The sequence below is a fragment of the Perognathus longimembris genome, chromosome 3 (assembly GCF_023159225.1).
Source record: "Perognathus longimembris pacificus isolate PPM17 chromosome 3, ASM2315922v1, whole genome shotgun sequence".
NCBI classification, from domain to species: Eukaryota; Metazoa; Chordata; class Mammalia; order Rodentia; family Heteromyidae; genus Perognathus; species Perognathus longimembris.
This window is the reverse complement of record NC_063163.1, coordinates 110718259-110734679: the sequence shown is the minus strand read 5'-3', so window position 1 is coordinate 110734679 and position 16421 is coordinate 110718259. Positions and strand designations below refer to the sequence as shown.

Genomic DNA, 16421 nt, shown 5'->3' with positions numbered 1-16421 from the left:
TGCTCTACCACTTGAGCCACAGCGCCACTTCCAGTTTTCTGGTGGTTAATTGGACGTAAGAGTCACGCGGACTTTCCGGTCCAGGCTGGCTTTGAACCGCGATCCTCTGATCTCAGCCTCCTGAGTAGCTAGGAGTACAGGCGTGGGCTACCGGCGCCCACCTTTCCTTTCCATTTCCTTCAGGAAAACCTCGGTGCCCGCCTCTTGGTGGGCGCAGCGGGAGCGTGGGTATCACCACAGTGCCTGCCTGGCTCCCCATTTAAGACGGTGTCGGTCTTATTGCCGGAAGCCTCACGTGTGCGCATGCGCTGTTGTCAGAGCCACGCCCCTTTCTGCCCTGTACTCGGGAGTCCCGGTTTGTTTACTAAAAATTACGACCGGAGTCGCAAAGCGAGGTTTGCCTGACGGACGGCCTCCTCGCTTTACGGCGAAAACAACGATGGCGGCCTCCGGTGTGAGGTTTGAAAGCGCCAAGAGTATCGAAGACCGTAAAGAGCAGCTCCGAAGTGCCAGGGCCGAGGTGCTGCGTCAGGTACTCCTGTTTTTGTTGTCGTTCTGTGGAGCTGGGGGGGGGGGAACCCTCCCGCTCTTTCTCCGAGAGGGGTCCCCCGTGGCAGTGTGGTACCCCGGGTGTCTCTTCAGACGTCTGCTTCCGGACCCCCGAGGCCCCTCCCCTCTAAGCCCTCGGTTCTCCACACCTCCCCCACCCCCCCCTTGCTCCGCACCCGCGAGTACTCTGACGGGGCATCTCGCGGTCCGTCTTTCCCGAGATGAAATGCATCTTTTCCAGGTGCATAAGGCAGGCGCATTGGAGTAGGCCGGCGGTTCGTTCACACCTGACTCGCTGCAGGCTTACATCCCAGACTTGTCAGCCTGCGCGGATCGAAACAAGACCTCACACCCGAGATGCAGGAAATCTGCCCCCCTCCCCAAAGGCTGAGAAAAAAAAAAAAAAAAAAAAAGAGATGCAGCCCGCTGTTGGTGTCTCACGCCTGTAATCCTAGCTACTCAGGAGGCCGAGATCTGAGGATTGCGGTTCGAAGCCAGCCGGGGCAGGAAAGTCCATGAGACTCTTATCTGCAATCACCATTTACCTCCCCCCCCAAAAAAAACAAACAAAAACCCAACAACAACAACCCAAACAAACAGGGAAGTAGAGCTGTGGCTCAAAGTGGTAGAGCTCAAACATTGAGCTCTACCTAAAACCCAGGGACAGCACTCAGGCCCTGAGTTCAAGCCCCACGACCGACAAAACAAACAAAAACAAAACATTAAAAAAAAAAAACTGAGATGCAGAGAGGTAACATAAAAATAGAGTGAACCACTGAATTACCTGACAAGCTATTCAAGATGTAAGAACTGTGATAACCAAAAGAAGGGGGAGGCGGTCTTGTTCAGTTGTGAAACACTTGCTTAGCATGTGTGAGGGTCCTGGTTTCTGATTTCCAGACTCAGGGAAAGATAAGAGAAGTGTGACAATGAAAGGGCACAGTTGTAATTGTTGAACCACAAAGAGTAGAGTGTAGGTTTTTGTTTTGTTTTCAGATATGTTTTAAATGAATTGAAATGCTTGTGTATAAGGGGTCAGTGGCGATAAAGTAGAGGAGACCGAAGGCTGAATAGTGGCTACAACCAGAAGGGAGCAATTGGTCTGGACAGGTGAATAGTTGATACCATTCTTTGATTTCATAATATGTGTATTACATGCTCTCTATTCTTGTCTGTATCATATTCTGGCAGTTTTTAGAGGAAGTAGGCTTTATAATCTATGATACATTTTATAGTAGATATATACATGGGGTTTGAGAAGGACTGAATCCAGTTTTGGAGTTTGGGAGGAAAAATGAGAGAGCAGAAACAACCTCCTGGAAAAAACTGGTTTTACATCACTATTGTGGAAGAGTGAATAGAAATTAGCAATATGGTCATTTCCTTTTAGAAAGATGATTTTTTTCCTAAGGCATCCTTTGGGGGCTAAGTATTAGGAGTATAGGCATTGCCTGTTTAAGGCATGAAGGTCAGTCTCCTTGTTGAAGGTCAGACTCCTGATTGTTGTGAAAGTCTAAGGGAGTAGCCGCAAGTTGGGAAGGAAACAGGATTCCAAGTCATATTGAGATGGAGAAGGGATGGCCTGGAATTCTATCAATGATAGAATTAGATAGAGGTGATTCAGTGTATTGCAGGTTAGTAATGCCCAAGGGATATTTATTTTATTTATTTTTATTTTTATTTTTTTGGCCAGACCTGGGACTTGGACTCAGGGCCTGAGCACTGTCCCTGGCTTCTTTTTGCTCAAGGCTAGCACTCAGCCACTTGAGTCACAGCCCCACTTCTGACCGTTTTCTATATATGTGGTGCTGGGGAATCGAACCGAGAGCTTCATGTGTAGGAGGCAAGCGCTCTTGCCACTAGGCCATATTCCCAGCCCAATATTTTAAAGTCATTTTTACACTAGCAGAAGAAAATTCCTGGCAGGCATAGACCATTAATTCACTTTTGACCTCTATATCCACTCAGGTGCCTCTATAGCAAAGTGGTATTTGTTTTCATTTTCCTTTTTTGGAAAAGCAGTTGCATTCATTGCCATTTTTTTTCATGTTGTAGGCCAAAGCCAGTTTTGAAAAAGAAGAAAAGCGTAAAGAACTTAAGCGGCTTCGAGGTGAGGACACATGGATGCTACCTGATGTGAATGAGCGAATTGAACAATTCTCAGAGGTATTACCATGTTTATTTGGGGGAAGGATACCTATCTCTTTCCACACTAATCAAATTAGTACTGACAGAACAGTTTTATTTACTGTTTTCATAAGTTACAGAATGAATATTACATAGTTGGCAGTATTGAATAGTTTTAGCTCTGGCAAAAGTATTGTAATATTTTGGATGTCATGGCGCTAAAAGATTTTATTTGTTTTGGCTCATGGAAAATTTAGCTTCAAGTTCCTAGTCTTTGTAGGAAGCTTGTGGACTTAAAAGTATACATCTTAAATTTTATATCCTATTATGTTCTTTTAATCTTTTTTAGAGGGAGGAGACTTAAGCTTCATTTTCTCCTCTTTTAAATTAAAGAAAAATCAACAGTACCCATTTATATTTATGGAGTACAGTCTAGTATTTTGTTCTATGTATACATTAGAAAAACTTAGTAACCCATCTTTCATATCACTCCTTTTTTTGTGGTGAGAACATAAAAAAAATCACAAAAATGTTTTGTAATTTTGAAATATTCAACACATTTCTCTTAACTGTGGTTACCAGGCTGTGCAGTAAATCATTACATTTTTTTCCTTCAGCCTGAGTTCTTTATCCTTCAATTGGCATCTGCCCTTTCCCTTCCATCTCCTCCTGCTACTTTGTGATTTTGCTTCCCTCTCCTGTTTCCCTTCCCCACCTGCTTTTAATTCATGCTGTTTTAGTATATGCTTTATGGCCTAATAATTTTACTCAGATGTTTGGGGAGACTATATACATGTTCGGTTTTGTTTGTTTGTTTTTGTCAGTTGTGAGGCTTGAACTCTGGGCATGGGCACTGTCCCTGAACTCTTCAGCTCAAGGCTAGCTCTCTACCACTTGAGCCATAGCACCACTTCCTGGGGGAGACTATAGAGGAATTATATGTGTTATGTTTGTGTGTATGTTTATATACACATGTTTGTATATTTGTGTATATATATATGTATGTGTGAGTGTTTACTTAAAAATATCTGTCACATGTATTTACACCTAAACATTTCTGTAATTTTTATGAGCTATATCATTTATCAGTAGTTTCTGCCTTAAAGAAAATATTTTAAAGTTTCTTGGAAGGTTTCATGTATTTAGTTGTGATCTTGGTTTCTCTTTCTGAAAGATTTAAAGTGCCTTTGAGTATGGATTTTTTTTATCCCTTCAAAATGGCTTCATTTTTAATACATTTCTTTCTTTGTTTAAAATTTAATTGCTTACAGGAACATTCTGTGAAGAAGAAGAAGAAAAAGGAAAAGCATTCAAAGAAAGCGAAGAAAGAAAAGAAAAAAAAGAGCAAGAAACAGAAATATGAAAAAAATGAGTCAACTGATAGTTCATCAGTAAGTACATACTAAAACTAACCAAAACAGCTATTTGAGAAAATTTACTAGATATGATGTAAAAATGTGTAGAAGACATTGATGTGAGGATGTCCAGGAGATGTAAGCAATGTAGATCTTTAGTTTAGAGACAGGAAAGCGGGTGGGGATGTGATTTAGGTAGCAGTGTTTGTGGCGCCATTAGAATGGATGACATCCCTAGGGGAACTGGGAGTGAAACACTCACAGTGAAGAGCCAGATAGGGAGTGACGAATGGTGCTTGTACTCAAGTGATTAGAAAGTTGAGGGAACAGCTGGGAATGATCAGTATTATAAAAAGAAGGGGCAAGAAAAAAGGAGAAATCCAGCGGGAGCATTTTACCTATGAGTCATCTGAAGAGCATAGGGAAGCTTGTGAATTTCACTTATGTGATAAATATTCCTAGAGCTCGGAAGATGAATGGGTTGAGGCTGTTCCTTCCCAGCCTCCTGGCAAAGAAAAGGCCTGGAAAGTGAAGGGTGAAAAGTCTGAAAAAGAAGAGGACAGCCAAGTTATTCAGGTGAGTGAAAGAAGTGGCAGCTTCTAGGAATAGCTGAATGTCAAGATGGAACATGATTATAATTTCTCCAGGAGAAAAAATTAGTCTCAGAAGCAATTTGTGGTTTCTGAATGATTTTTGGTAATGAAGCTGTTTGCTGAACATCTGCCATGCGTTGTGAGACATCTGTACTGCACCCTTAGAGTTTCCAGCTTCTGCTTGTTGAAAGAGGTGGTACTTGCCCCTCAGATGTGGGTAGCCTTGCACTGTTTCCTGTCTAACCCTTCTATGTGGGCAGAGTTCTGTCACAGTGTTTGTTCTCTCATCATACATTAAAATGTGTTCGAATACTTTCAGGTGAATAGTTCAACAGAGTTTGAATTATAGTTGATATGTTTAAGGAAGGATATAATTTGTCCACTCCACCACAGGTAAAGGAAGAAAGATGGGGACTAATGTTTGATTGCTGTGTGTCAGGCCTTTTGCTTCGGTGCTCTATTCTTGTTACCTTGGGTACCCCTGAAAACCCTGAAAGGTAGCATTGTGTCTCCTGTAAGGGAGAGAAGCTTGCTTAAAGGCATATAGCCGTGTAGGGTTTGATCCTGCTCAAGTGCCTTCCGAGTCCCTGCTCTTAGCAAATTCTAATCAGTTCAGAATGAAGTGGCCTCCTTTTCTTTTCAACAGAGGGATGAGTGGATGACTGTCGATTTTATGTCTGTTAAAACTGTGTCGTCAGCATCACTCAAAGCTGAAAAGGAAACCATAAGAAAAATAGAGCAAGAGAAAACTGAAGCCCTGGAACGGGTAAGAGTGTTTTTGAAATGCTTAATTTTCTAAATTAAATTGCCTTTAATAAACTGTGAAGACAGTTATATAAATAGCTTCATTTGTAAAGTATTTTATCTTTCATGACATTTAATATAATGAATGTGGACTATCATGAACTATAACATAAATGCCTTGACTCTTAGTTTCCTATAGGAAATGAGTTTATTAGATTTATAAATCTAGGGCATGTCTAGCTGAGTGAATATTGAGTGGATGTTACCGTCACTGAATTAAGACTGGACCCCTGATTTCCTTTTCAAGTGAAACACATTGAATTAGTTATCATAAGAGGCTTCCATTTTATCACACTTAGAGATTCTGAAATACAAAATGAGCATGTATAGTTTATATTTGATTGTTTTCACTTCTTTGTTTTCACATCTTTAGAGGCAAAACAAAGTCAAACTGGGGGAAAAAAGGAGGCTGAAGTCGGAATCCAGCTAGTAATGAGGCATGAAGCTTCTTCAGGCAGCTTTTCCCTAGACCAGAGATGATCACTCTATGAGTTATCTTTGCCCCCAGCACAAGCCCCAGGGCAATTCAAAGTGGATAACGTGGCTTAGGCTGTGATTATTCTCCAACCTAGACTCACTGTCTCTATTGTGTACACTCCTAATTTCTAACTAGTCTTAAGTTAGATTGATTTCCTTGAAATCGTTGTATTTTCTTTCCATAGGTGTAATGAACATACTGGAATGTTTGTGTGTTCTCTACCCCCTCCCCATGTCCTTAACAGAAACTAAAGCAATTTCTGCTCATCTGTCTGAGGCTACCACATACTACTTCCTCTAGGGAGTCTTTGATCCCTCAGTGTGAGACAAGTTGGAATTTTTTATGTGACATTCATATTTGGTATTTCTATCTTTAGAGCAGGTATCCATTATGTATTGTCTGTATTCCTTGCTTTATAATAAGCCAGTTAGGGCTGAGTCAGTTTCATTGACAGTTATATCTTCTACACCTAATACCTTTCTGTTTTCCCTAGTCCAAACTGCTGGAAAGAGAATTGAACCCATATTGGAAGGATGGCGGGACAGGCCTTCCATCAGAAGACTGTGGTGTGTCTTCAGTTACTAAAGGTATCCATCTGCATGTTGTGCTTGTAGATACATAGATGTTTCTTGGTTCTTATAACTTGGTGTTAAGAGAATAGCCTGATTTTACAACAAAGCATGGATAAAATACTTAGAATTTTTTGAAGCCTTGAGTAAGTCATTACTACCTAAGAAGCTTATTTCAGTTATATATTTGGGTTCAAACTGATTATTTTTATACTCTGTAATGCTTTTTTTTTTTTTTTTTTGGCCAGTCTTGGGGCTTGAACTCGGCCTGAGCACTGTCCCTGGCTTCTTTTTGCTTAAGGCTAGCACTCTACCACTTGAGCCACAGCGCCACCTCTGGCTTTTTTATATGTGTGGTACTGAGGAATCGAACCTAGGGCTTCATGTATGCAAGGCAAGCATTCTTGCCACTAGGCCCAGTCCCACTCTGTAATGTTTTCATTTATAAATTTTTATTTTAAGTGGGTTAATATAAAGTATGATGCCTTTCATTTATTATATTAACTAGGAAAATGTAAAAATTATTAAGTGTGAAATTGTATGTAAATAGTGTGGAAACATTAAGATGTGATTTCATATCTTTAGAAAGTGCTTCTTTTCCAGTATTCATAAAATTTGTATTGATCTTAGGAAAGTGTTGTTCTTTTCCAGCAGATGGAGACAAAGTACGAGCCACAAAAACATTCTTTTTCACTTAGTTAAAAATTACTGAGATAGCCAGGCACCAATAGCTTATACCTGTAATCCTAGCATCTCAGGAGGCTGAGATCTGAGGATCATGTTTCAAAACCATCTTGGGCAGGTAACGTCTGTGATATTCTTTATCTCTAACTAAACACTAAAAATTCTGGAAGTGGAGCTGTGGCTCAAATAGTAGAGCATTAACTTTGTGCACAAAAGCTCAGGGAGAGTGCTCTGGTCCTGAGTTCAAGTCACAAGACAGGTACCAAAAAATCACTTTTATGCCTCTACCTATTATATTTTCTTGCTTTATATGCATTATTTATTTTTTGATTGTTTATTTAAATCTTTTTTTATTTTGTATGTACCTAAAGCCACTCAGAGCCACAAATAGGTTTCTTTTTTTTTTTTGCCAGTCCTGGGCCTTGGACTCCGGGCCTGAGCACTGTCCCTGGCTTCTTCCCGCTCAAGGCTAGCACTCTGCCACTTGAGCCACAGCGCCGCTTCTGGCTGTTTTCTGTATATGTGGTGCTGGGGAATCGAACCTAGGGCCTCGTGTATCCGAGGCAGGCACTCTTGCCACTAGGCCATATCCCCAGCCCCACAAATAGGTTTCTTAATAATTTTTTGTTTAGCAGTTTTACTGAAGTTGTTAAGAATGACAGAGTTTTTCTTTTTCCTATAGCATGGGCAGATGTGTTTGTGCTAGGTTGAGCCCTAGTACCTTTCTCTATAGAAACTTAGCAGTTAGGGGAAGTAGCCTGACTTCATGATGCATACTTTTACCTTGCCTAGGATCAGTGGACAGTCAATAAATTCATCATTGAGAAGATGAGGATCATCAGATTCAGCCTTTGGGTGTTGATAGTCAAAAGGTAGCAGAGAGGTAGTTTATCCTTAAGTAGTGTCTTTTTAGCTGGTACAAAGAGCAGAAGTGGGACGAAGGTGGTCTTAGTAAAGCTTTCACAGAGCTGTTCTCAAGGACTCATTTTGCTCGCTTGTCAGAGGCTTGGAGCCTAGAACTGAAAATGATTTGTGGGTTTTTCTACATATGTGGCTAGCGTTATCATTCTTGTTTAGACACCTCAAAAGTGTTACACAGTATTGAGAATGTTTTGTCTCTACTAAGGCAGTAGAGGTAACAGGTTTTGTTGGCATAGACTTAGACTGTGTAGTCAGACTACTTGAGATTCAATTGGGCATTTCTATTAATCAGTTTTATGATTTTTTTGGGGAGAGTTTTCTAACATTCCTGAGCCTAATAGGGAATAATGATAGCATCTATCTTAAATTATTTCTGTGGAGATTAAATTAAAAATCTTTTTGCATAGTATCTGAAATATACTGACTACTTCAGTAATGATGTCAAAAATTTGTTCGGTGATTAAAAGTTTTGGAAAGGTTTTGTCAACAGTTTTTTGGGTAATGATACGTTTTCAGAAATTACTTTGTTGATTTTACTCTTTTCCTTAGCAGAAACTAGTGGAAAAGTAAGCCAGTCATTTTCAGAACTGATAGAAAATTGTTTACAATCGTATCTTTTTTTTTTTTTTTTGGCCAGTCCTGGGCCTTGGACTCAGGGCCTGAGCACTGTCCCTGGCTTCTTCCCGCTCAAGGCTAGCACTCTCCCACTTGAGCCACCGCGCCGCTTCTGGCCGTTTTCTGTATATGTGGTGCTGGGGAATCGAACCTAGGGCCTCGTGTATCCGAGGCAGGCACTCTTGCCACTAGGCTATATCCCCAGCCCTACAATCATATCTTAATAATGGGAATATCTATTTAATTTTAGAGTTTACACAGCACATTTATAAATCAGCTTCTTTTCATAGCAACCATATGAGAAAGGTAGAATGGATATCACTGTCCTAATTTTAGTTCAAGAAACAGAGGCTTGGAGCAGTTAGGTAATTTTCCTGTAGTCTGTGAGTACAGCTAGAACTCAAGTCTCAGATTCCTTGTCTGGATTCTTTAGAACACTTGAGTTTATTATCATATGCTAGTAGAAATTCTTCCTTATAGATTCTTTGAGTGTGATTTTGCCTTTTCTGTTGATTCTTTTCCCCCTCTATCTTTTGACTTTCTCTGCTCAAGTTTTTGTCTTGGAAGGACTTTGGAAGGACTTCGGAAGGTGGCTTTCATCAACCACCTTCTTTAGTAGATGAAGAAGCAAAGCTCCAAAGAAGTGAATGACTATCTTTTGATCTTTATGGCTTTTTAATAGTAGTAGCATGACTAAAATTTAGGTCTCCTGATAGTTATTCTATTTTTAGAGAACTAGGGGAGACACCCCAGATTCATTGGTTGTATTTTGTTGACCTTTGAATTATGTTTGAAGCATTGTTTAATTTTGACTTTTTAATAAAAAAGTTTTGAAGTACAAATACATATCAACACTGCATAGCAGTGAGTTTGCTATTCTGATTTACACTATCTTTATCTCAGCATAGAAAACTAGCTGTATTCTTGCTTTTACATTCTGTATTTAACATGTTTTCACATAAATGGTAAATATTCAGTAAATATTTGTTGATTGGTCTTGATGATACTGCAAGTTGGTATTTTTGTTTGCTTTTTAAATATTTAAATTTGGTGTTTTCTCATACTAAAAGACTTCATTAGTATTGTTTTAACTAGAAGTCTATTAAGAATGCTGGAGAAAATATATCTTCAACGCAGTTTGTTGATATTGTGTAAATACTTTTTTTTTTGGCCAGTCCTGGGGCTTGGACTCAGGGCCTGAGCACTGTCCCTGGCTTCTTTTTGCTCAAGGCTAGCACTCTGCCACTTGAGCCACAGCGCCACTTCTGGCCATTTTCTGTATATGTGGTGCTGGGGAATCGAACCCAGGGCCTCATGTATATGAGGCAGGCACTCTTGCCACTAGGCCATATCCCCAGCCCCATGTAAATACTTTTAACACTATAGTTTTCACTTATGCCTGAATTAGCTGGAAATATTTGTTTTAAATTTCCCTCATAAATAGCACCATAAGAGAATAAAAACACTTGTGTTTGTTTCTCTAAGCTGTGTTACATTTTTAGAATCAGAGCTGTGCCCACTAGCACTGTATTAGATTCACACTTCATCCTGAGGGGTGAACAGTTTAATGAGATAGCTGGGGCAGTAGGAAAGTTACTGCCTTCTCTACTTAGCACTGTGTAGATTGCAGATTTAGGCTCAGATCTGTGAGGGGTTACACTTTTAATTTTGCACTCATAGACTATAAATAAGAGAAAAGCAAAAACAAACTTTTGAGTGAAAAATGTAAGTATTATCTAGACATCTAGGCTTGAAGTACAAAGTATAGCAAGGCCACAATTGTTTTAGAAGAGATTGCTTGAGGGGCTGGGAATATGGCCTAGCGGCAAGAGTGCTTGCCCCCCATACATGAAGCCCTGGGTTCGATTCCCCAGCACCACATATAGAGAAAATGGCCAGAAGTGGTGCTGTGGCTCAAGTGGCAGAGTGCTAGCCTTGAGCAAAGAAGAAGCCAGGGACAGTGCTCAGGCCCTGAGTCCAAGCCCCAGGACTGGAAAAAAAAAAAAAAAAGAAGAAGAGATTGCTTGATAAACTTGAGATTTGAATGAGAGAATATAATCAAACTGGATAGAACTAATTTGAGAATTATATATTGAAGCTAGATGCTGGTAGCTCATGCCTATAATCCTATTTAATTAGGAGGCTGGGATCCAAAGGATCAAGGTTCAAATCCACTCCAGGGAGAAAAGTTTGTGAGACTCCAAATAACTAGCGAAAAGTTGGGTTGGAGGCCTGGCTGAATTGATAGAACATCAGCTGAATAAATAAGCCAAGCAAGTGTGAGGCCTTACATTCAAACCCTGTAGTGTTAAACAAATAAACATAATTTTAAATGTGCTTATTGCTTTTACATATGCAAGGAAAATATTCAATTTCATATTTAAGAAGTGATAGAATCAAGTACCAGTTCTTTGATGACCACATTAACAATATAAACTGTCTGTTATTGCAACTTAGCTTCAGGAATAGAGGATGGTGGATTAAGCTGGCTAAGGAAGTCTTATCAAAGAATGAAGGAGCAAGCTGAAAAAGAAAACAGAGATTTTGAGGATATTGTATCTGAAAGGTATGGGGTAAGTATATCTAGTAAGGAGATAAGCATGTATTATTTTTAGAGTTACTTCAAAAATTAAGTGCCTTTAACTTTGTTTTGTGCCATGAAACACTTAACTTACTTAAAGTATGTGTTTAATGTAAAAATAACATTTTTGTGAGAAATTTTAAATGGCATAGAAGATATTCTTGAGTGAACTACTATTGAAACTTCATAAATTTGTTTGATATATTGAGGAATTTTAACCTTTTCCAGAGAGAGAGAGAGAGATAGAGAGTGAGAGTGTGTGTGTGTGTGTGTGTGTGTGTGTGTGTGTGTGTGTGTGTATGTGTGTCAGTGTCAGTCCTGGGATTTGAACTCTGGGCTTGGGTGCTGTTTCTGAGCTGTTGTGTTCAAGGCTAGTGCCCTACCATTTGAGCTATAGCTCCACTTATGGTTTTGGGGGCTAATTGGAGATAAGAATCTTATGGGGGAGGGGAGAGGGAGGAAGGGAAAAACTGGGTGAAACTGAGGGAAGAGGTGACACTGTTCAAAAAGAAATGTAATTCTCTGGGTGCTGGTGTCTCAGGTCTGTAATTCTAACTGCTCAGGAGGCTGAGAGCTAAGGATTGTGGTTGAAGCTAACCCAGGCAGGAATGTCCATGAGACTGTTCTCTCTAATCACAGAAAAAGCCAGAAGTGGTACTGTAGTTCAAGTGGTAGAGTGCTAGCCTTGAGCAAGGACAGTGCCTAGACCCAGAGATCAAGACCCAGAACTGGCAAAAAAAAAAAAAAAGGAAATGTACTCATTACCTGACTGTAACCCCTCTGTACATCACCTTTACAATGACAATAAATAAAAGAAGCAAGTTGAATGCAAAATAATACTTAAAAAATTCTCTGTCTCCTCCAAAACCATGGGAGAGCAATTTCTAACAAAAAGGAGTTTCACAGACTTCCTTGTCCAGGCTAGATTTGAATCACAGTCCTTGGATCTCAGCATCGGAGTAGTTAGGATTACAGATGTGAGCCACCAGCACCTGGTGATTTTTAATTATATAACAGTATATACTCTTATTATTTTGGGGGCTTGAATTCAGGTCCTGGGTACTGTCCCTTGAGCTTCTTTTGCTCAAGGCTAGCACTCTGCCACTTGAGTCACAGTGCCACTTCCAGCTTTTTCTGTTTATGTGGTTCTGAGGAATGGAGCCCAGGGCTTGCATGTTAGGTAAATATTCTACTGCTAAGCCACATTCCCAGCCCTGTACGTACTCTTAAAACTTAACAGTGCATCAGTACGCATTTCCAATCCCATTTACTTTCTTTGCTCTGTAAGTGATGTGTTATCTTCCTACCTTGTCTACATGCCTACTCACACGAATGCAGCCCTTCACCAATTCATCTTTGTGAAGGATTTACTTTTGAGTTTGGAGACTCGGGGATTAATAGTTTTTGATTATGTATAAGTTTTTTTCTGTCTTCTCGTTCCATCTCACAAGGCTATTACTGAGTCTTTCCGATCTGGAAGATCAGCTAGGAAGATCAGGGGCACTTTTCTTGTGTACATGTACTTTTTGTCTATATCTTTGTTTCTTCTTTGTGGAAGTATCAGTATATACCTGTTAGGTTATTTAGAATCAGTTGTCTAGGCTATTTTATTTATTTCTTTTCTTGCAACTAGAATTCCCAGGCTAATTTTGTTTTGATGACTTTGTATTCTATAGGTATATCTGGATATTATTTGAACAATTTTAAATTTATTAGTCTTGTTCTTGAACTTTTTCCCCCATCAGTCTGTTGTCTTTTAGGAATTTAGTAACCCCCTTGAATCTCATTTCCAGTATGAATTATTTTAAAATACTATATGTTTGTTGTATTCTGTATTAATTAGTACAGAGTATTTGGTAAATTTTCATTGCTTGCTCCTATTTTTTTTTTGGCCAGTCCTGGGCCTTGGACTCAGGGCCTGAGCACTGTCCCTGGCTTCTTCCCGCTCAAGGCTAGCACTCTGCCACCTGAGCCACAGCGCCCCTTCTGGCTGTTTTCCATATATGTGGTGCTGGGGAATCGAACTGAGAGCTTCATGTGTAGGAGGCAAGCACTCTTGCCACTAGGCCGTATTCCCAGCCCACTTGCTCTTATTTTTAACAGTGTTAATGTGGGATGATTGTATGGGTGCCTTCCTGGTAGTATGTATTTTATTCTACACCTTGACAGGGATCATGGTACAATGACAGTGGGAATCAAGTCACTGAGTCCTTCTTTTTTTAAGTTAATTTACTTTATTGTTATTCTAAAGGTAATGTACAGAGGTATTTACAATTACTGAAGTAAGTATATTTCCTTTTGTACAGTGTCTTCTGTTCCCCTCATTCTCTTCTGGATCTTTCTTAATTTTAGATATATTGTTATTTTTTTCTTTGTAGTCGATGGAAATATTTCAGTCGAAATTAGAAGAAGCCGAAAAAATTGCATTCAAAAAAGAAGATTATAGACGAGATGGGTGGAGGAAACCAGCATATTTGGATGAAACACAAAATAATAAGGAAAGTAGAAAGTCAGACTTGGTAAAATCTAGCAACAGTTCAAGAGATAGATACGGTACAACAGGAAACAGAAACAATGAAGATCGGTTTTATGCTGATGAAAAAAGTAAGAGATCTGGGTCTTTAGAAACATGTACCAGAGAATCCAGCCCAAGGCACAGTCAAGAGTTCTCTTCTAGGAATTCCAGACCTAAATTCTTAAGACCCTGTGATGATGACCAACCTCCCTTTCACTGCAAGGTCAGAAGTTTTGAACCATCTGCTTCATCTTTAGCACTCGTAGCTCAGGGTTCTTTGCGTCGTGGTTTCCGAAAACCCATGGAGAACAGTGACGAAAACAGTGAAAAAACACCATGGCATTGCCCTGAGAGGAGAGAAGGAGACAAGAAATGTATAGATCCAAAGCCATTGGAAACCAGGGGCAGTGGTGGCAGCCGACACAGTCCCAGAGATGGAAGAGAAGAGTTACAGATTGAGAGCGTGAGAGATGCCCCATCACAAAGAGAACATTTGCAGCACATGAAGTCTACTCTTGAGAGGTATTTTGTCATTCTTCTCTCCCGCTGACAGACTTCTTTCCCTTCTACTGTACAGTAGAGGCTTACCAGACTTCAGATATTGGACAGTCCTACAGGGAAAGACTTAAAGAAATATCAGGGAAATCTCTTCATCCAGTTTATCTTTCTTTACTTCTTCATTATTCTACCTGGCTAGTGTGGAGATAAAAAGTAGGCGAATTAGACATAATTTTGGTGGCTAGGTGAGTTAGATATGGAAAGTCAGATCCGTAAGTACTTGGAAAGGAAAGAAAGGCAGAAAATGCAGGAGGAAAAGCTACTAAGATATTTCTCATTTAGGAAACAGAAATTTAACAGACATACCCTGAAGCAGGCAGATTTCACGGGAGCATAATTGAACATGTTCTCTTTAGAAGGATTGTGAACTGTGGTTATCTATTTTATTTTGCATTAGACACATGCAGCAATTTCCCTAACATGCATGGCTATTTCTTCCGGTGAGCAGGTAGGAACAGTACATTTTCAGAGAATTTTTGAAGATTAATTTAATGAGAAATAATGTAAATTGAGAGGAGTTATGTTGAGTAGGAAGTAAAAGTTTATAGAAAAAATTAAAATTTATAGAAAAAAGTCTAAAATATATTTGGGTTGCCTGAAAATCAAATAAATTACATTATCTGAACAATAAAAATGATATGTCTTAGAATTTTAATTTGATAAAACTACTGAAAAATAGTTACTATACAAAAAGTATAAGTGATGATAAAAGCAATAACTCAACCCACAGAGGCATATAAAAAGTTGTAATGTTCTTTTGATCACATAAATGTGGTGTTCCTACTGTTTGTTTTAATTGCTTCTTGAAATATAGATTAAAAGAACATGGGGGGAAGGAAAATTGTAGTGATGCATTATTTCAAATAGTGTCCTTTGTCTAAGTGTCAGTCTTTGAGTTTTGTTTCCTTTTTAAATGAATATGGAACTGTTAAATGTTGTTGTTGCTGCTGCTGTGGTACTGGGGTTTGAACTTCAGGCCTTAAACTTGCTAGGCAGGTACTTTACTGCTGAGCCATGCTTTCACTCCAGCATAGTTGATTTTTATGTTTACCTCATTGTCACTAAAACTTTGGGGCATCATAGCTGCATAACAGATTTTTAGTTGAACATTGAGTCTAATTTTTATATGTTAGAATCATGATCCCCTATTGATGCGAAAGGTAACATTAAATCATTGATGTTGTTACTTGCACTGACTTTTTGTGTGTTCTCCATCTGTCTTGTTCCTGCCGTAGTGCTGAGGGTGAGTCCACGCACATCCTGACTGTTGATGAGAAGAACAAGTTAGGGGCCAAGATTATCAAAGCAGAGATGATGGGGAATATGGTAAGATCTTATATGTTATTCTTTTGGAGAATAGAGGTTAATATTTAATGTGTACAAGTGCTTTTGGAAGTTCCTTAGCACTGTGAATATCACATACATTAAAAAATAACTGCAACTGAAATTCCTAAACATTTCTAGAAACAGTACTATCTATTCTTTTCCAAATGAATTGTCTTATTTTCTCTATCAGATTTCTGAAATGAATGTTCCAAGGGAACTGTGTGACTTTTATTTTTTAACTTTTCTAATTTATGGAACAGAATATATTTGAAAGAGTTGAATATATCACTATTTTGTTCCCGATTTTATTGTATTTTATTTATTTGTTTGGGTCTTAGGGCTTGAACTCAGGGCACTGTCCTTGAGCTGTTTTTGCTTAAGGCTTGTGCTTTACCACTTAAGCCACAGCTCTACTTCTGGCTTTTTGGTAGTCTATTGAAGATAAGAGTGTCATGGGCTCCCTAGGTGGGCTTTGAACCGCAGGTCTCAGATCAGCCTTCTGAATAGCTAGTATTGCAGGTATGAGCTACCAGCTCCTGGACTCCCATTTTACAGTGAATACTTACTACATTTTAAAAAATGCTACTTAAAAACCTAAAAATGAGCTCTTAAAATGATTAATTTGTTTATTCAAGGAATGTGTGTTTGATACTGTATTAGATCCTTTTATGGGTTAGCTCAGTTGGTTAAAATGTAGTGCAGTAGGCTGTGAATTGGTCGTTGAAGTTAGCAGCACGAGATCTTGT

At 39.3% G+C, this 16421-nt stretch overlaps 1 protein-coding gene across 1 annotated transcript in view; it reads left to right on the top strand.

Annotated features, from left to right (window-relative positions):
• Positions 1 to 396: 396 nt before the first annotated feature.
• The window catches only part of Cwf19l2 (CWF19 like cell cycle control factor 2), a 38247-nt gene continuing 22222 nt past the window's right edge, over positions 397 to 16421 (top strand). Inside the window, exons 1-9 of the mRNA XM_048343771.1 lie at positions 397 to 532; positions 2605 to 2715; positions 3948 to 4067; positions 4494 to 4607; positions 5271 to 5390; positions 6400 to 6493; positions 11153 to 11268; positions 13655 to 14313; positions 15585 to 15675. Coding sequence (XP_048199728.1) covers positions 440 to 532; positions 2605 to 2715; positions 3948 to 4067; positions 4494 to 4607; positions 5271 to 5390; positions 6400 to 6493; positions 11153 to 11268; positions 13655 to 14313; positions 15585 to 15675 — 1518 coding nt within the window. The 5' untranslated portion in view covers positions 397 to 439. The remainder of the gene's footprint in view (positions 533 to 2604; positions 2716 to 3947; positions 4068 to 4493; positions 4608 to 5270; positions 5391 to 6399; positions 6494 to 11152; positions 11269 to 13654; positions 14314 to 15584; positions 15676 to 16421) is intronic.